Source organism: Antennarius striatus, chromosome 3 (assembly GCF_040054535.1).
Source record: "Antennarius striatus isolate MH-2024 chromosome 3, ASM4005453v1, whole genome shotgun sequence".
Taxonomy (NCBI): domain Eukaryota; kingdom Metazoa; phylum Chordata; class Actinopteri; order Lophiiformes; family Antennariidae; genus Antennarius; species Antennarius striatus.
In genome coordinates, this window is record NC_090778.1 from 6,470,875 (window position 1) to 6,490,150 (window position 19,276).

The 19,276-nt window shown below is 44.0% G+C and overlaps 1 protein-coding gene across 15 annotated transcripts in view; it reads right to left on the bottom strand.

Moving 5' to 3' along the window:
- The window catches only part of fbrsl1 (fibrosin-like 1), a 346,529-nt gene that overhangs the window by 36,202 nt on the left and 291,051 nt on the right, over positions 1 to 19,276 (bottom strand). For all 15 annotated transcript variants that reach the window (XM_068311270.1, XM_068311263.1, XM_068311262.1 and 12 more), the window contains one exon: positions 4,599 to 4,647. In XM_068311270.1, coding sequence (XP_068167371.1) covers positions 4,599 to 4,647 — 49 coding nt within the window. The remainder of the gene's footprint in view (positions 1 to 4,598; positions 4,648 to 19,276) is intronic.

The following is a 19,276-nucleotide window of genomic DNA, read 5'->3' on the forward strand; positions in this document are numbered from 1 at the left end:
TATGTGGCCACAGAGAGATGTTAACAGAGTCAGATGTGCAAGATGGGAGTTGTGCAGTGCTTTCTCCCCCTCTTCTTCGTCTGCACGCTCTCTCCTTCCTTTGTTCAACTGGTCTAATCCAGTATGTGTGGGCCGGTAAGTTTAATGGAAACAATTTATTAAGTCCGGCTTAAAATGCCATCTGCAGCTAAGCCTCCCAAAGCCGCTAAGCTCCTGGTTTCGCCCCAGAGCTAGCTGTGTTCACGCTTACTGTAATGCTCTGTTTAAAATGAGCACAACGGGTCAAAATTAATCAGGATTACAAGGGTAAAAATCCACTTCAGAAATGGGTTTTCCACCAATCTTTCTCTTGCAATCCCAAGAAGCCCGAGGTTAGTCTGGCAGAGCATGCACCATACAAGTTCACCGTTGCAGCCAATATCTAGGACAACAGAGCTTCAGAGAGCAACGGTGCAGTGAAAAACATTTCTTAGACTATACCTATTGGATAGTGAGAAGATGCCTGAGGAATGGAAAAGTGTGCTGGTGCCCATTTTTAAGAACAAGGGAGATGTGCAGAGTTGTGGCAACTACAGAGGGATAAAGCTGATGAGCCATCCAATGAAGTTCTGGGAAAGGGTAGTTGAAGCTAGACTAAGGGCAGAATTGAGCATCTGTGAGCAGCAGCATGGTTTCACGCCAAAAAAAGGGTACTACAGATGCAGTATTTGCTTTGAAGATGTTGATAGAGAAGTACAGAGAAGGCCAGAGGGAGCTGCACTGTGTTTTTGTAGATCTGGAGAAAGTTTATGACAGGGTGCCCAGAGAGGAATTGTGGTATTGTATGAGGAAGTCTGGAGTGGCAGAAGTATGTTAGAGCGGTGCAGATATATGAGGACTATAAGACAGTGGTGTAGGTGTGACAGAGGAGTTCAAGGTGGAGGTGGGACTGCATCCCTATGGTGATGGACAGGCTAACAGACGAGGTTAGACAGGATTTTCCATGGACTATGATGTTTGCAGATGACATTGTGATCTGCAGTGCGAGCAGGGAACAGGTGGAGGTTAGCCACAGTAAGACAGAGTACATGTTAGTGAATGAAAGGGACCCAAGTGGAAGAGTGAGGTTACAGGGAGAAGAGATCAAGAAGGTGGAGGATTTTAATTAATCAGGGTCAATAGTCCAGAGCAATGGAGAGTGTGGAAAAGAGGGGAAGAAGCGTGTACAGGTAGGATGGAACGGGTGGAGAAAAGTATCAGGTGTGATGTGTGATAGAAGAGTTTCAGCTAAAATGAAAGGAAAGGTGAAAAAAACTGTGGTGAGACAAGCAATGTTTTTTTGGTCTACAGACGGTGTCACTGAGGAAAAGACAGGAGACAGAGATGGAGGTAGCAGAGATGAGATGCTGAGGTTCTCTTTGGGAGTGACCAGGAAGGATAGGATCAGGAATGAGTACATCAGAGGGACAGCACATGTTAGAGGTTTTAGAGATAACGTCAGAGGGGCCAGAATGAGATGGTTTGGAGGAGAGACAGCGAATGTAACGGTAAAAGGATGCCAACTTTTGAACTGCCAGGCAGGAGGCCTAGAGGAAGACCAAAGAAGTTTATGGATGTAGTGAAAGAGGACATGAAGGTAGTTGGTGTAAGAGAAGAGGATGCAGAAGACAGGGTTAGATAGAGGTAACTGATTCGTTGTGGCAACCCCTGAAGGGAAAAGCCGAAAGGAGAAGAAGACCTATTGGTCTCAACCCCATATCCAACACAGTCACTGCAGACTCTGCAGCCTTCCTCTCAGACATCTCTCGCAGGTGACAGCTTGGTGATGGCTCCCCTCCATTTCCGTAGGTGAAACATTTTGAAATGTTAGGAAAAATCCTACCAGTGAGTGCGTTTCTCCGTGCACTGTGGAGGTAGCTACATTTATCTTCTCATCTGCCTTCCAGCAAATGACAACAGCAGATTCAATAAGAGAAGCTCTGAGTGCAGCATGGGTTTTTCGTAGTGTTTTTACTTAAACCTGCCATCCTCCAGAAAATCGATAATTTGCAGGAGGATTAAGACAAGAAAATAAACAAAAACCAATAACTGTTAGATAATTCCTGCCCTTTGCTGCACCTTCCTACCTCAAAACCACCAACACAGACAGACATCCAGAAGAACCTGTGGTAGCTCTAGGGTATCAGAATCCAAAGTGTTTGTAGCTTTAATGCCAAAACTATGACTCTGTCACCCTGCATCTATAGTAGGTTGTCAACAGACTAACAACACACAGATGATGAAAAGTAAATATGTGAGAAGGACGGCAAGGGGTGTCCGGGTTTTGCATAATTACAGTGCTTTGATGTCGTTGATTACCATGTTGGTCTTTTCTCTCTTCTGTTAATCCTGAACCGTTTCATTAACATGACAGACTGCAGGGCTGTGTGCAATTTGGACTTGACCTCAACTGTTTATACCCGTAACTGCTCACCAAAATAAAGTTCAGAGGGGAGCGGAACGTTTAAAATCTTGGAAGACGTAAATGAAACAAGTCATTACCTAGAGAGATGTAGAAGCCCAACATCATCACAGTGTTACATATTTATGTGTGCCATAATGTTTGTGGGTATGTGCAGTGCATTGGTCTGTCTCCCAGTCAATGAGTTGACAGACTTGGTGATCAGAGGAAAGCAGGCTTTCCATTGGTCCCAAAGGACCACGAGTGAGATTGGTAATGGGACACATACTGCACATTCTAAACCAGGAGAAAACAGCCTGTGGGCTGCTCTGCATTACAGATACAAGCCAGACAGAAGAAAAAAAACTAGTCTGGGTCAAAAACAAACACTGTCCCGGAATCCATTAAAGCAAAAAACGTCAACATGGGACTGGGAGAAGAGGGGCAGCTGGAGGGGGCGATTGCAGCTTGATAACGTCTTCCTCATAGTCGCTATATCACTTCATTACACTACTGATTTTTTTGCACCCTTTTTATCCCCAATTCTAATCTGGCAACCTTCTTCCACATTACTCTCCTTCCAAACAGGATCTAGTTGATCTGTGTGACAATCAGGAGAGACGTTGATTGGATTATCTGGATTTGGTAATGCTGGGGACCTAATCCTCATCCCTGCGTGCACATTAGCAAGATCCACAGAAGCCTTCATCTGCCAGATGACGAGTTTGACTGCGCGGATGAGTGTGAGATAACAGCTATGCCTGTTCATGCACCCTTGCTCGCGATTCCTCATGGTGAAGTATATTTATATTCAGCCATGTTCTATGTAGACATGCAGGGAAAATAAGTCAACATCCTGACAGTTGACAACATCAGCAGCCAGGCAGAGAATGGATGGACTTGGACGTGGTCCAGTTGTTCTCTAAACCATAGAAGTCTGGAAGTCGTTGTTATCATGAATGCTAGTTTCACAAGGCAGACGTTGGTCACAGGTCATCCACATCACACAGCCAACAGGCCTGGTTTCTCTCCTCCTTGCCGGCCATGTTTTACCTCTGAGCTGTTAAAGCTACTGTGCTAATCCAAGCAATATATTGTTGGAAGAGAATCTGGCTTTCACAGCACACGGTCTGGTGTGGAGATGAACAGAATGTACCTGAGGTTATATATAACTGAGGCTAATTATTCTCGGAGAATTGTGATGTTCCAAATTAAAGATGACCACAAATGCGCATAAAAGACTTTTTTCTACATTAACTACAGGTCAATTACATAAATGATGTACAATTAAGTTTGAGTGATGCATTTTACAAAACAAGGAAAACAAACTTTATGCTAGATTAACTGTGTCTGGTCTGTCCTGTAGAAATTTTCCCCCAAACCCTTTCATGTGGTCACAGCTCACACTGCTCTGTGCTTCCAACTCCTTCCCCACCCTGTTTGTGTTAATGGCACTGCTTCCTGGTTCATGCCCTAAGGGGACGTGGTGTGCATGCTGCCATCCATCACTCGTAGGCTGATCCTGCCTCTCCTCCCTTCCCACCTCCTCTCCGCCTCCATGCATACACAACTTGTCACCCTTTTTCCCACTCTGGCATGACAAGCATCACTGCATTTAGAGAATATGCAGGCACAGATGACATTTAATGTCCATATGGCATACACTGACTCATATATGTGATTGGATGTGGACACACAACAGTCTGATACCACTTGAAATTATACAAGAACGCAAAAAAAGCAAAGGTCTTATAATCCACACATGTGCATATATGAATGCCACAGACTCTGTGTTGTCTGCGAGGCTGACAAAGCTCTTCCTCTCTCTTTCTTTTGGCATCCATTATGGCACAAGCCTGCTGTCAGACAGCAGTATTGCCTGAGGGAAGTTCCCATTTGTGGGAGCATGTGGCAGGAAGGCTCTAAATCCTCTCTAATGAACCAATATGTAGGAGGGCTAAGCCTTTGGCAGGGTCATCCAAGAATCTCTATTCCACACCCAGGCAAAAATGTATTCATATGTAGTCACCAGACCTTGCTAATGTCTGCTGACATTTAAATTTGAATGGGACCTGCAGTGTTTGAGCGGGGGAGATTTGGACTCATTCGCAAAGCCCGTGTGCTGGTGTTAAGAGTGTGAGCAGAGCAGAAACGGAAAGAAAACCGAGTAGGTTCTTACCTTTGGGTGTGGTAGGAGAAAAAAGCTTCTCTGATCCTACATCAGACACCTGAAAAGAAAGAAAAGAAAGAGTCAGTAATAGCACAGGATTTAAGACTAATCATAAAAAAAAACAAAAGCAGACTGACACTGCCCACCAGAAAAAAAAGGCTTCATCAGGCAAAAATGTGGTAGAAAGTGCTCAGAAGATAAGCCCAGCTTACGCACAGAGCATCATGTGGTCAATCAAAAGACCACAACCAGGCAATAAGACCTCCCCATCCACCTGATGGATCCTCTCTGGTTTCCTCATGATGAGGTAACATTAGGTGGCACTGTTGTGCCACCTGAAAACCCTGAGATGAAATGCTACCAAAGATGGAAGTCAGTAAGGTGTCTGAGCAGCATTAGAACACAAAGACTCCTGCACACAAGCCGCCACACAGAAATTGCATTTTGTTTTGCAATATTTTGAATTAAATAACATAACTCATGAATAGAATGGGGTTTTTCTCTAAAAGCAATATCCTTTTTTCACAAATTCAATATCAAAGACAATATCAGCCAACACCTGAAGTAAACAGATGATCTGTCAACAACAGGAGCGTTCATTGGGTCAGAAAGAGTTGATACTGATGTGGCTGACGTGACTGACAGCAAGCTTTGGAAACCTGGTGGACTGCAGTGAAATGTAGCTCGACCCTCTGGAGGGGGAATGTCATCTCACCATGAAGTGATAGAGGAGACTTCTAGACTAAACACTGAGAGGTATTTTCCTCTCCACTTCTAATGGATATGTAGATTCTGGCACGAAAGAATAACTTGAACACACTCCATATATTTTTACAAAAAGTCTTATTCACAGGCCAGATGGGAAAGTTTGAAACACTGACCAGAAAGCAGTAAATCCACACAAAAGCTAGTATTGTGCAAAATACCGTAGGAAAATGTGTGTGTTTGGACGATAAGTCTTAAGCCCATGATATCAACCCATATAGGGGCTTTTGTTTAAAGCCATGATTTCCCTATGCTTGAGGTCCTCTCATCTGGGCTCTTTGCATGCTTGTAAAAAGCTGTAAGAGTTGAACATATGTTCCAACAAAAGGGCCCGAGTGTCCTTAACTGCCATGTTTGTATTTTATGCGACACAAAGGGAGCATATGTAAAGAATGAACAGTGAATCAAAGTGAGTGCAAAATCGGCAGAGACGAAAAGAGATGCAAACGACTCTGTAAACACAGATGGCTGTCCTTGGCATGCCTGTTAGTTCTTCACAAGTGTTTCGAGGATGTCCTCTCCAAAACCTTCCAATTTCTCCTTCAGAGCCACCACGTTGTTGTTCTCTATGGTGTTTGTCTGTCTTGATGTCTTGTTGTAGTATTAATCACAGCAAAGACGGAACGGACAGATATTCTCAACAATTTCCATTCAACGCAAACAGCAGATGTTACAATGCAGGTAGAAAACATACCCAGAAACCAGAAGGCAGATGGACTGAGTTGTGTCTACTCTCTGTTGGTGATGAGGCAGACATATTGGTTGATTCAAGTCCGCTGTCTAAAGCCTGTGATCGCATATTTGTTCCTTGACGAACAGATCTCGTTATTATATGATAATTACTTACTACTATTTATTACAGCTCATTTTTAGATATAAGCAACTGTTCTTAATTGTGAGTTGAACAAATTATAGCTTCCACAGAAACATTGCCCAATCACTGTGTGTAAGGTAGGCAGATGTAAGAAGAGATCAATAACACCTCTTAAGTGTTGCCTTGATAAGCGGAACATTTAAAGGAGGGTAAACACAGAATGGAGATGTTTCCTGTCTCCTTTTACAGTAGACTATAGAGCAAAGCCAGAGCATTGTGCATTGCCCTCTTTCAGTCTCCCAGAACCAGGGAGCCAGGCTACAACACAGGCTCTTTGTTGGCTTTGGACGACATTAAACGCTCCAGTACCAAGCCTCAGCACTACAGCAGCACAACCTCAGCCTTGAAACATGGCCTCGGAGGCCCTGGAAGAAAAATATGGTCTCAGAATGAAATTAAGCTTGTCAAATGGACACGGGAGCTGGCTCAGGGACTCGCTTAGTGTGGCACGGGGTTATAAAAGCAAAAAGACAGTATAAGTCATGTCATAACTCACTATAACGGTTAAAACGTTATAACACTCTTGCCATAAAAAGTTTTATGGCAAGAGTGTTATCCAAAAAGAGAGACAGACCTAATGTTCCAGCATAATGGAATAGAAAACGCTGTGTTTACTTTGGCCAAGATGACTTACTTCTCTTATTTTGAGCATGCAGTGAGCGGTTTCATATTCCAAACATATTCGAAGAACCATCAATAACCAATATTTAAGTTTTAATGCCGTGTTTTGCACCTGCCAAATCTGCATAAGTTAGTTGTATAATCCACAATTACAAGGTCAGCTTACAAAAGCATGTCTTAAGAAGGAATGTTAAAGCAGAACCCTGATTTGGCAAGCTGTTGTTTTTGTAGAACTTTCTGGGTTTCGTTGGTCAAGTTGACATTTTTTCATGGGGCTGTGCTGCCGGCAGTCTGAGCCGCCTGCGGTTGTGGTGTGCAGAGGTCATGTATAACAAATTCTTCACACTCTCTTTGTTGAGGCAACCCTAACTGCCATTAAAAACAGACTGGGAAAGACGAGACAGAGGGAAAATGTACATAGAGAAAAAGAGATACATTAAAAACAGAGGCTCAAAGGCCAGGCTTTCCAAAGAAAATAGGGAAATGTAACCATTTTACAAAAAAGGAAGGGGGGGGGTTCAAGCCACATTGCCTGGAAGTCAAAAGCCCTCGGAGCGGGCCGCAGGAAGCCTGACCTTTGAGGGGCCGTCTGCTATTTGAGCCTGGGGCTTCGGGGGCCTTGCCTCCTCTCTGGAGGGCTGTCAGCAGGCCTCAGCTTTCCTTCCCTATTCTATTCATTAGCCATGCTTTATGATTCAGCTTCCTCTGAGCCACACAAGAGCTCCCTGAGGAAAGAGACTGCTGGAGAGAGGGAGAAAAAAGAGAGTGAGACTGAGGGAGGGGGAAAAAAGCAGAAGGGAGGTCATAAGGCCCAGTTGGGGCCCAGCTCTCAGCAGCTGTGAAATCCTTCCGTTTCCTCGGCAGGCGTAAATGGAACGAGGGGGAGAAAGAAAAAGACGGAGGTCATGGAGGGAGCTGGGCCAGTAAACCCACCATCAGAGTGCTAAGTCCCCTTAGAGCCACATGCAGAACCATAATTCCCAGATTTAGGGGATGCCAAATTACAAATTACACTGCTGTTTGTTTTAAAAAGTCCCCAACTTCCCTGAACACAAATGACTTATAGGCTGTATAAATCTCCAGACACCAGCAGAACCACAGAGGGAGAGCAGAGAGGCAGAAACCCTGTCTAGCAATAACTGAGACATTTACTGCCAGGTGAATTTGTACTTGCTGTCACAGCAATGAAGGAAGAAGGAAAAGCTTTTTAAATTTTCCATGTCCACATCTCTTTTTCTTGAAAACACTGCAAGACAATTAATTCAGTATATCAATAGCTTTTTTTCTTTTAGTGTAAAAACGCTTCCCTCCTTAATTTAAGCACAATGGGCCTACAGAGAGAGGTGGTGCAGGTGGCGAGGGAATGCGGTATAATCAACCGAACGACCTTCAGGCATAAATTTATGAAAGGCATTGATCAGTTAAGGCTGTGATTTCACCAAGACAGAAAGGTCAGCAATTACCCAGATTCAATTAACCTCATTTAGTAAAGACTGCTGAGAGACCAATTTTGCTCCCATAAACCTCCACCAACCAAGCCCCCTGCTTTATATCAAACGATCCCCAGGCCGTCCATCTACATTTGATTTAAGAGCTCCTATTACATGCCCCACATTCCATGGACCTGAACAAATTATCTACAAACAGGAAGGAATTTTATCTAACCTCAGCCCAAGGTTAGGCAGTCCCTAGAATAAAAAGTAGATACAATTCCCAAAATAGTCACCCCCATCTCAGCAAAAGCAGGTACAGCCTTAATGCTCCATGTCAGACATATCATTTTCGCACAAGGCGACTGTATTATCACAACAGCTGTAGTGAAAACAAAGAAACCTTTCAGGAGGCTTTGTTGTGGGCTCATGCCTGCAAAGGCTATAATTACAATTTAGTTCTGAGTCATTTGGTACATGCTATGTTGACAGACTGTTGTCGGACAAGTGGTAAGGCGCTGATCGTAACGCTAATGCTTACACCAGCCAAGAGGGTTAAAAAAATTAACAAAAAACAGGAGGTTATGAGTTGATTAGTTGTTCAGAAAAATAATTACTAGCAGATGAAAATCAAACACCCCTGCATGCCTAATGTGTGCCGTTCATAGGATGTTCTGTGAAATAGTATAGTCTTATCTGCATGTAAATATTTATAGGTACATTTGTTTTACTTCTGTGTCTGGCTTTAAGGCCAAATACTGATAATATGTAAAGCTTATCAGTCCTGACATGGTAAGAAAATCAGCACATTGTTTTCCCAAGAAGGAGCTTTGATAAACACTTCTATCAGTACACACTTGGGGCCCTCAACTACTTCCACGCTTTCAACACAGACGTCTGCTAATGCTACTTTAAGAATAAACACTGCATTAGCCATGCGCAGTAGGCCCACATGTCCCCGGCTGCAAGGGGAGACACCAAATTAATTATTTCCCGTGCATTTGTCCTCGCACCGTTCTAGAAACTTAATGACCTCCCGAGTGGTCGTTTATTATAAGCCGCAGCAGTGTTACACATTCCCAGGGCGGGAACAGGCATCATCTACCTTACCTCTAATTCCCACCCATCGTTCTTGCTACTGCCTGCTTGTCAGAACAGGTGTGGGCCAGCAAGACTGCAAACCCCCAGCGAGTGTGATGAGGTATAGAGCATGGACGGGAAAGAGAGAAGAATCCTCCTACGCAACTGTCAACTAACAGATACCCGCCTCAACTGGAGCATCATTAAGATGATAATGAATTCCATAGTGACCGTGTAGAATGGAGTGGCCTCTTCTTGCACACACATACACACACAAAAGACACACAAACCTCTTTATACTCAGCTCCGAGTGACATATTCAACGCCACATATACTGTATGTGTGTGTGTATACATGTGCGTCTATGACGGAAGGCCAGGTCTGACAACTACTGCCCGCTCTCCCCCTAGCAACAGACGTGGGGAAATGAATGCTGAAAGAGGAGCAGGGGGGCTTGAGCTTTGTGTAAAATATTACCCTTCGTCTCGCTTACCACACCCCACAACGCCAGCACTCCTCCCACCCCTGGCTGTGCAGCAGTTGCTAGCCCTTATCACTGCTGCCTGTCAGTTTAGTACACAAATTAGCGGTCTATCAGGGGAATGCAGGGGCCTGTTTCATCAGTAGGGAGAGGACAGAGGCATGCATCGCATTATAGTCTCTCGCTGTTGCAGACAGAGATGGTCACAAATCAAAGCCACAGCAGGCCCACAGCCAGCACTAACCAGATAAGGAGAAATGAAGGGAAAAGGACAAGGTATATTTCACGGAAGACGATCCAGATCTGCTCAAACTCACTGCAAAGGATGGGGATGACAGATAGAGGTGGGCCGGTTGGGGATATATGGATGAAGGAGGTGAGAAATCACAATTTCAACAGATTACGGAGCTACAAAGAACATGAGAGAAAAAATGTTTTTTTTTGTAAAATGTCAATGTCAAAGTCAGAGCAAGTGCTGTCACTTGATTATCAACTTAATATAGCAGGAAATTAGCATTAGTCATTCCCACTTCCTCCTGTGGAGTGAACCTGTGCATGTTAACACCAGCAGATACAAAACGGCAGCAAAGGACTCTCATTAAGTGGCATAATGCAATGAGGCACAGTCTAAATTGCAGCAATAAAAGCCGACATACAAATCATCTCGACCATCGCAATCCATTTAAGTCAATTAATGCAATGCCAGATCTGAGTTCAGTGCTTTAAAAGCATGCGTGGCTCTCCTCCATTGTCAGAATTAGGGGAATAGGGGGGCACCAGGAAAGAGATTTAGTAGTATCTATTTTAGAGTGAGATATAGGCCAATGTGGTAGAAGCATTGTACATTAAGTGTTGCTTGAGACACGGAAAGAAAAAAAGGGGGAGAAAGATGGAGAGATAACGGCTGTGCAAGATAGAAAAACAAAAGCAGGAGATCCCAGTAGCTCTGTTCGGCACAGCAGAGCTGATTATGAAAAGGGCGTGGCCTCTTTTCCTTTTTAGCGCCAAAATGTGTGCTTGCAGCGATAAGAACCACAGGTAATCTCCCAATGGAATCAGTGGGCTGTTCATCATTAGTCTCTGCCCTGATATAGATCAGAGCACCTCCGGCTTCTCCTGGCACTCCAGTCTTTTTGGCAGCAAAGATGGCAGATAGTTCTTTAAGACATGGCTCACTGCTTCCTGATTGGCTGGTCAAAAGCCAAAACCAAATCCTGGCTCCCTTAGGGCTGCTGTGCGGAGGTATGATAGGACAGGTCACGGGGACCAGCTGTCCCCATATCCACATCATCCTTTTGTTGTAGAGCCTTTACCCTGTTGTCAGTGTGGGTGGTGGAAAGTAAAAAAAGCCTTTCTGGATGTTATTGTCTGAGAGGCAGGGTAACAGACAGGCGGATTATTTCAAAACAGCTTTCTCCAGAGCTCCCACAATGCGGCACCGTTGTTGCTGTGGAGAAGATCCTGGAGGAGATGATAATAATATTCCTAGTCGGAGCCTTTGCTGCAGTAGAGCTGCCTTCTAACAGGAGATACACATCATTCCGACTGGCCCGCCATGACATAATCGCCCTGCGGAGAGCTGCAGGCAAGCTTGGTAGGCAAACCACCTCTCACTGCAGGTTGTTAAGAGAAAGGTGGCTTTAAGCAAAGCTCAATAGAAACTCCTATTTGACTTGTTTTCTTTTCACTCTATCTGAACAATGTCTAGGTGAGTCATAGCCCACCTCAGGCAACACAAGTTACATTCTTTCTTTCTTCCTCTCTCTTAAGATTGTATTGTGCTTTTGACTTCGATGAATTCACTAAGAGGGGGAATAAAAACAAACTCGACAGGATCTTAAATAATGCAGCGATAAAAAAGCTGTGACCTTTTCCCTTGCCTCAACCCACACACAGTGAATTTCTTCTGCGAAGAGACAACACACAAAGAGGAGGAAAAGGCAGAGCTGGCAACACATGGAAATGTGTGGTGGGCACTGGTTTGCTCCTCTGGGCACGGACACCTTTAATGAGAGGAAAAAATGTGCAGCAAGAGGAAGATCTTACCCATACTATGCCAGTGATTTGATTAATATGAGTCACCTCCCCTCTAACACAAATAAAAATTGTTCTAATACGAGTGGGAGTTAAAGACTGTCTCTGTGTTCAAAAAGCTACCCAGCAATCTTGCCTGATGTAGGCTTCACATCAGTCATTCTGCATCCCACAACAGCCTAAGCCCTGCACCACGTACCCATGATCCCTGACCTTTCAGCTTGGCTCTCTGATGAGAGCAGAGAACAATGTGATGGGGAAGCGTGAAGATGTTGGCACTGGTTTGGTAACATCTATCCTAAACAAGAAAATAAAATAATGAGAGAACTCATTGGGGAATCTTGATTTAAGTTTGCTGCAGCCGTGAAAGCCAGTCCAGATTTACAGAGACACTTGCTCTGCGGAAGAATGAGGGGCAGTTGGGGAGTGGAGTAGGTGGCAAGAGAGGGACTGGAAAACTGGAAACGAAGCAGGAAAAGATTGACACCTACTAACAAATGTCCCATTGGTCTCATACCATCCCCTTTAGCACTTTAAAGACACACTATCCACCCTGCTAGCACAAACAAACATGGTATGCACTATATAAAGGTGCCTCAGACCTCCTAAGCCTGCAGGCCATGTTGGAAAGGGATGTGGCACGTTAAGTAGAATTTACTTTTGATGCAGACATCAGGCCTCAGGTTTCTGGCAGCTGCAACTCAAACTTCTCCGAGGCTTCGCTGTGGGGTTAGACAGGACACACACAGTCCAAGAAGTCACCTTTACAAATACCTTTGCTGCTCAGATGCCCTTATGAATGGGGGAGGCTTGTGATGGTTGTTGAAGGTCATTATTATCCAGTTCATTGTTTACTGTGGACAGACTTTCCTTTTGCTAATAAACACAGAGAGGTGAGATTACTATTAGAAGGCAAGGGGATACCCTTTTTCTAGTATTTTATTTGTGCTGGATATATGCTGCAGCTGCGATTTACTCTGTTACTGGGTCGACTGAGATGTGTTCTGAGATTATAGGAGGAATTTAATATAGGACATGGACCCCAACACACAAATCTTTCTTGTAACATGGCATAGCACTCGAGCCCTTCTGTCACCGATAGTCCAGATGTGCATCTTAATATCTGGTGAGCAGGCATGTATGAATACCCTTGATGATACATGAGTGGAATGTGGCAGGAGGTTTTTCGCTGTACCCGATCGCTGGGAGCGTTAAGCTAACTGTATCTCAAAGGAGTTCAGCACAAAGTAGCTTAACACCAACATGACAACTGCAGGGACCATGCGAAAGAGCTTATGGCTGTCCACTTTACAATCACTGTGCGACAACATTCCAGGATACCACACTGTGACCTGACCTTGACAAAGGCCATGCTAGTAGTGGGCATAACTTAAATTGATCAAGATTAATCATAAATTGCATTTTGATTCAAAGTCATGTTTACTGCAGCTATTAATATGTATAGAGTAATGAGAGCCACTCTGGTTGATTGGAGCCTTACTTGATTAACCTTAAGGTGAGTTCATCATTACCAAATGCTTATGGTGACCTACATTTCCAATAATTGCACAATAATAACAACCTGATGGGTTGTAATTGTCTACTTTGTGATCTTCTTTTATGAGCCCTGAACTCTGCCTAAACTAACCAGCTGTTATCTCAGATAATAACATAGCACCTGTGGAAGAATTTGATCTGGCACCCATCTAAACGCAAATTCCTGGACGAAAAAGAAGGGCGGGGTGAGGAAAACGTATTGATGTGTTTTCATTGCTGGAGCAACTCCATGAGCAATAGCAACAGAGATGATGACTAAGAGTTGTTGGCTACGCTAAGTGTACGCATAGCATCAATTTGCTCTGAATTAAAATATACTGAAGCAAGCGAATGCAACTTTGTCTTACATGCAACTCTGTAAATTATTCAAGAGGAAAGTAAAAACAACAAGCATACAATATTCCCTCAAGCACTGGTACCCTTTTCTGGTCTTGTTCATGATGTAAATAATTAATATCTTAGTGGTTGTTAAAAGCTTTGTTTTCATTGGGAGCGGATTGAATAAGCAAAGAGGGACACCAAGCCACTTCTGGGAGCCAATCAGTTTTACTTCCTGTATGTTTGCTCCGCTAACATCCTTATGTGTACGTAATGCACTGGATTGATTTTCAGTGTAGCATGGTTAAAGTGCTCATTACCACAGTACAGGATTGCCTTAATAAGCAAGCAATCACCCGTCATTAAAACAAACCTGACAATTACAATATTATACCACCAGTTAATCATTGAGTTGTCTGCATTTTCAAAACGGATGTCTTCTTCAGAGCCCGAGTGTCTCATCCACGGAATTGCTGCATTTAAGCAAGAACCATGCAAGCAAGTGAAGTCCAGTCAGTCAGGTATGTGGTCCTGCAGCCTTCTCTCATATTTGAGAGAATTCTTGCCTCAGCTCAGCTAGGGTCCAGGGCATATTTACTGCATTTCATTCATGCAGAAGACAGATAAAAAGGCCTTTTTTGCATTTTATGTTTGGTATTAAACATGATGTGCATGGTTAGACAGTAAAGGCCAATTTCAACTGACTCCTCATTGAAAAAGGTGACCATTAGAGTCAGCCAAAGCTTGATGGAGGATTCATTGAAGAACATTAACAATTCCTTTCATTTTCTTCTCCCAATGCTTTTACAGATTTATTTAGAAGAGAAAGCTCGATTCGACTGTTAAATGCTGAGAGACTTTATAGTAGGATGATGACAAGTGTTATGTTATTCCCCAACATATTGGTTATAGAGCAGTTGGTGAAGGATCCTAAGCCATTGCAAACAGAATACATGCTGCTGCAGGTCAAGACTAGCATATTTTACCAGATCTGTTTATTGTTACTGGTGATAATGTCTTTTAAACATTCTCAGGTGCATCACAGCAGGGCTTTTCCAGCTGGTCTTTTGAACCTCTGTGGCATCCCACTCCATGCCACCCACCTTCATGTAATTGCAGACTGGTATGCCTGGCTGAAACCTTTTAACAACTTTCTAAATAATCATAACTTGCCTAGGGCGTCACCTACATCTATGATTGACAGGGGTCTGGCTGGATGCCAGCACAGGGAAGTAATATCTTCTTTTACTGTGCCGCTGCAGCCACCACAGATCAATTCTTCCATACTCAATAAAAGCAACAGAGACAGATGTGCTGACAGACATCAGTGATTTAGCTACAATATCAACCACGATTGTCACTGAGAAGCACAATCGCACATGCATTTGGACATAGAAAAATAGGTAAAATAGTTTAGGCAAAATAGTTTGCTTGGCAATTGGTACCAAAATAGCAATGCCGTTGTAACAGTGTTACAACGGGAGAAATTAAGGGGCAATGGAACAGAAGCCACGGGGCAGAGGAAATATTTCTCTGACCTCGCACTTCTCTCTCTGGGAAGGAATGTAACCCGTTTCTTTGACAGATACATCTGTTCTGTCAGCTTGACCCCCACCCTGTCACTAACAGGTGGCCTGTCCCTCCCAGCAAAGTCGTTTGCGTGGCATAGCAGTAGCCATGGGTAGCCCCAGCCAAGCTGCATTCAGGTTTCCACATTACAGACAAAGCCAAGGAAAGAGAGGCATTGGAAGCACACAGAGGAAAGGACTGGGGGGAGGGTAAGAGGAAAAACCTCCTCCGATCAAATAAATGCCACTGTAAGCACAAGTGACAAGTCTTGTTTGTGGTTGTCCCTGCTCTGGGCCTGAAAGGCCAGCACTGCCTCATCTCCTCAGCCATGTCTGGAAGCAACAGCGGTGGGTGAAGGGGGGAGGGAGGAATGTCTGATTGGTGCTATTGCCAAGAGTCAGAGCAGCCCAATTATATTTTCGATCCCTCAAGAGTGGGCCAGCTCCCTCTGGAGTAAAGGCTCTGCCATGTTTTCTTTCCTCACCTCTCAAGACACTGCAGATAGATAAATAAATGACAGCCCTGCAGGGGCTTGGCCCAGTCACCCAGAATACATTGCAGGAGCTGGCTGCCTGCCTGTCCGTTTGCCATCACCTGGCATTACTGAACACAGACATTTTTCACATTATTATCGTAGCATGGCCTCCATTGCCCTGTTCGCTCACTGAGTTGTGGTTGATGATGGCGGTAGAGGACCTGAGGAGATTGGAAGGAAATGTCTCTTGTCAAAGTCAGCATTGCCTTGCTTAGCAGAAATTTAACAAGTTCCCTGGGCTCTCTCCATTCAGTCTCTGACAGAGCATGGAGCCAGGACATGGCCTGCTGACAGCACTGGGCATGTCACTGTCACTGACACTTGATAGGACAGGGTGAGGAGAGAGATGAGACAACATGGCTCAGACCTACAAGACATACACATAACCACACAGCTCCACATTTCAAGAGTGCTTTATTCATGCTTTAGTTACTATTGCATGGAAAATTAAAAGTATATAATGGCATAAATGTAAACTAGCAATATTACATATATACAAGTTTCCTTCATTACTTTGAAAACAACTTGTTTTGCTTGTCACCATTTAATGCACGCAACTTGACAGCATGCCAAACATCCCAGGATATTTGTGTTTTTCAGTAATAGTAAGGTAGAAACCAAGAGAGAAAAACTCCAAGCTTAAACTGCATGTGTACCAGCAATTTCCCCCCCACACTCTCACCACTCCTCGATGGTTAAACCCAAAACCAGATGTTGTGGATCAGTGGGGATGAAAAAACAAGGCAAATAAAAGTGAACGACGGAATGGTACACATTAACTATAATCAAAAAGAAACAAAAAGGAGACCATGATGTTTTAATTACTTCTCACATATAATTTGGTTTTGTGGGGGCAAGCCAGGCACTGCCAAGAAAGGAAAGATGAAAAGCGACTTAAATTACATGGAGAGAAAGTGCAGAGCATTTCTGCACATGGTCCATCTATCTGCCATAATGGCAGAAAAGGCTGATGACTGGCCCCAAAACCTTGCTAAAATTGTCCGTTGAAACAGAACATAGATGCAGCGACGCGACATCTATCTCGCAAAACATCTGATCAGTTTGTTGTTTATGGCAAACACGGCCTTCAAGCATATTGCAAATATAGTTTTCTGTTGTTTTTACATAAAGACTCATCTTAAATGCCCTTTATTGATGTTATTCAAATAATGTGTCAGGCCACCCCACCAAATATCTGGGGATATACATTATGTTTGGCCACTGGAGAGAGTTTGGATGAGGTCTGAGTGAGGTGCACTATGAATCTACATCATAACTGTCCTCTGTTTGCAGTCTCTCTTGACTCACTGGTGTTGCCACAGTGCTAAATTGCACAGCTGTTCCACAATCTGCGGCGGTGTTAATTACCCAAATGTGAGCGGCAGCTCGTCAGTTCCTCACTAACGAAGAGGCCTGCTTTCCAGTGAGGGTGCCGTATGTTTAGCATGTAGGCCCATTTACACCGAACGCTCCCCAGGCTGTGTGTGGACCACCCGACACATCCGGATTGTGAAGAAGATGCATCTAATTAAAGCTCCTGACTCAATTCTGCTTACTAAGGAGGCAAAACTTGTGGGGTGGATTAAAAGATGTAGACAGAGGTGGAGTGGGATATAGGTTTTAATACACTGCGAGTGAAAGGGCTTAGGAGAAAATATGAGACCTTTCAATGGTAAGATCCGAGGTAAGGCTGGAAGGAAATACTGTGCAACTGTGAGCCGATGAGTCAGCGTTTGTCAGGTTGATCCCTGAGCACTCTCAGAGCCCCCGGGCAGAAACAGACAAGCAGGTTGTTTTCAAGAAAAGTGGCTTCTTAACTCTATTGGTTGGCCTCTCTTCAAAGGACACGTGCATCATCTGTTGTAACATGGACTGACGGAACTCAACAACCTCTACACTTAATGATCCAAAACTAAAGACAATTTGTACACACATTTGTACTGATGTGCAAAATGGTGATTTTTAACAGCAGCTGCATGCTGAAATCTGCCACTTATCCCTCTCACAGTCTCTCATGATGACAGTACATGACAATGAAACCCTCTCCAGTCAGACACTGTAAACTGTTAATGCAGTGCATTACACAGTACATCACCCCACTACCTGTGTGTAATGTTCAAAACAACAGTATGAAGAAGTCTTCATGAATCATACTTTCTGGCTAAAAGCCTAGCTACAGTGTACAATCCTCCTCCAGTTATACATGAACACCACCGCTCGAGGCAGCTCTGGGAGACTACATAATGAATGCGTGAATCTAAATGTCATGAGGGCTCGTATGGTGCACAAAACGATTGGGCAATTAGGCCCACACGACACCTCGGGATGGCGTGATGAAGGACTCCTGGGCTTGTCTCCTCCGCCTCTGTTCCTCTATCATTAAGGATTGAGCAGCCACATCTGGCTAATGGCACGCCTGGGGTTCCTGCTCAAACACTGTGCAACGCCGTGCACATTTAATTACGCCTCATAAAGGTAACAAAAGACCCAACCTGCACATGGGGAAGAATTACTTGGAAATCGTGAGGGGAGATAGCAAGAGAGACATGTGAGCTGAAGGTGAGGAACTGGCCGGATGCCAGAATTACAGGTTGACCTGGGCAGCTTCAATAGAAGGGGAATTCACTCAAGTGTCTCCACCTCTCCTTGAGATGGGGCCCAGCAAGCGAGCTGCACAGTAGCTGAGAATCAAAGGCCTTCTTGTTTGTCACGTCTCCTATTAGATCATGAACTGCGCTATACACAGCTGTCAATGCTTAATTGCAGATAGTCTAGGGGATTAAAGGCAAAGCTCCTTTGAAATATGTACGGTATTTAGCATCTGTTTGAAGTAAAGATGGACTTCATAGTCAAAAATAACAATATCATAGAAGAATGGCTGTAACAGCCCTGTGGCTGACACACTGTGACCCGCTCAACTTTCACCCTGCCTCACAGGTACTGAGTCACACGCCAGATTCAGCTCAGAGGTCGAAACACACATCAACCACTTACTGACTGGCCAACATATGACTTCACTATCACCCGGAGGTATTCAAAAGATCTTGGATGGCTCCTTTGTGCAGTACACAGGTTGACATTTTGAGCTGAGAGGAGAAAAAAAATGACAAAAAAAAAAAAACAATAGCAGAGGCAAAAGCCTCAGGTCCCTGAGTGAATTCACATTTAGGAAATAACATCACATATGAAAAGATGAGAGACAAAGAGCTGAGGCTTATTGTAGAAGCAGTCCATTGTCTGGCAGTCTGAGAGCCAGCTAACGCCAAAGGAAAGGTCACTGGTCACTTCCATTTGGACCCACACATAAATCGCCTGCTGTCCAGTGCAGTTAATAACACCACCAGCTTTGCCTTGCAATAAAAACGGGAGAATGAATTTATTTTGTTTTGACAACACCTCTCTGTCCCTTTACAGCCGATGGCC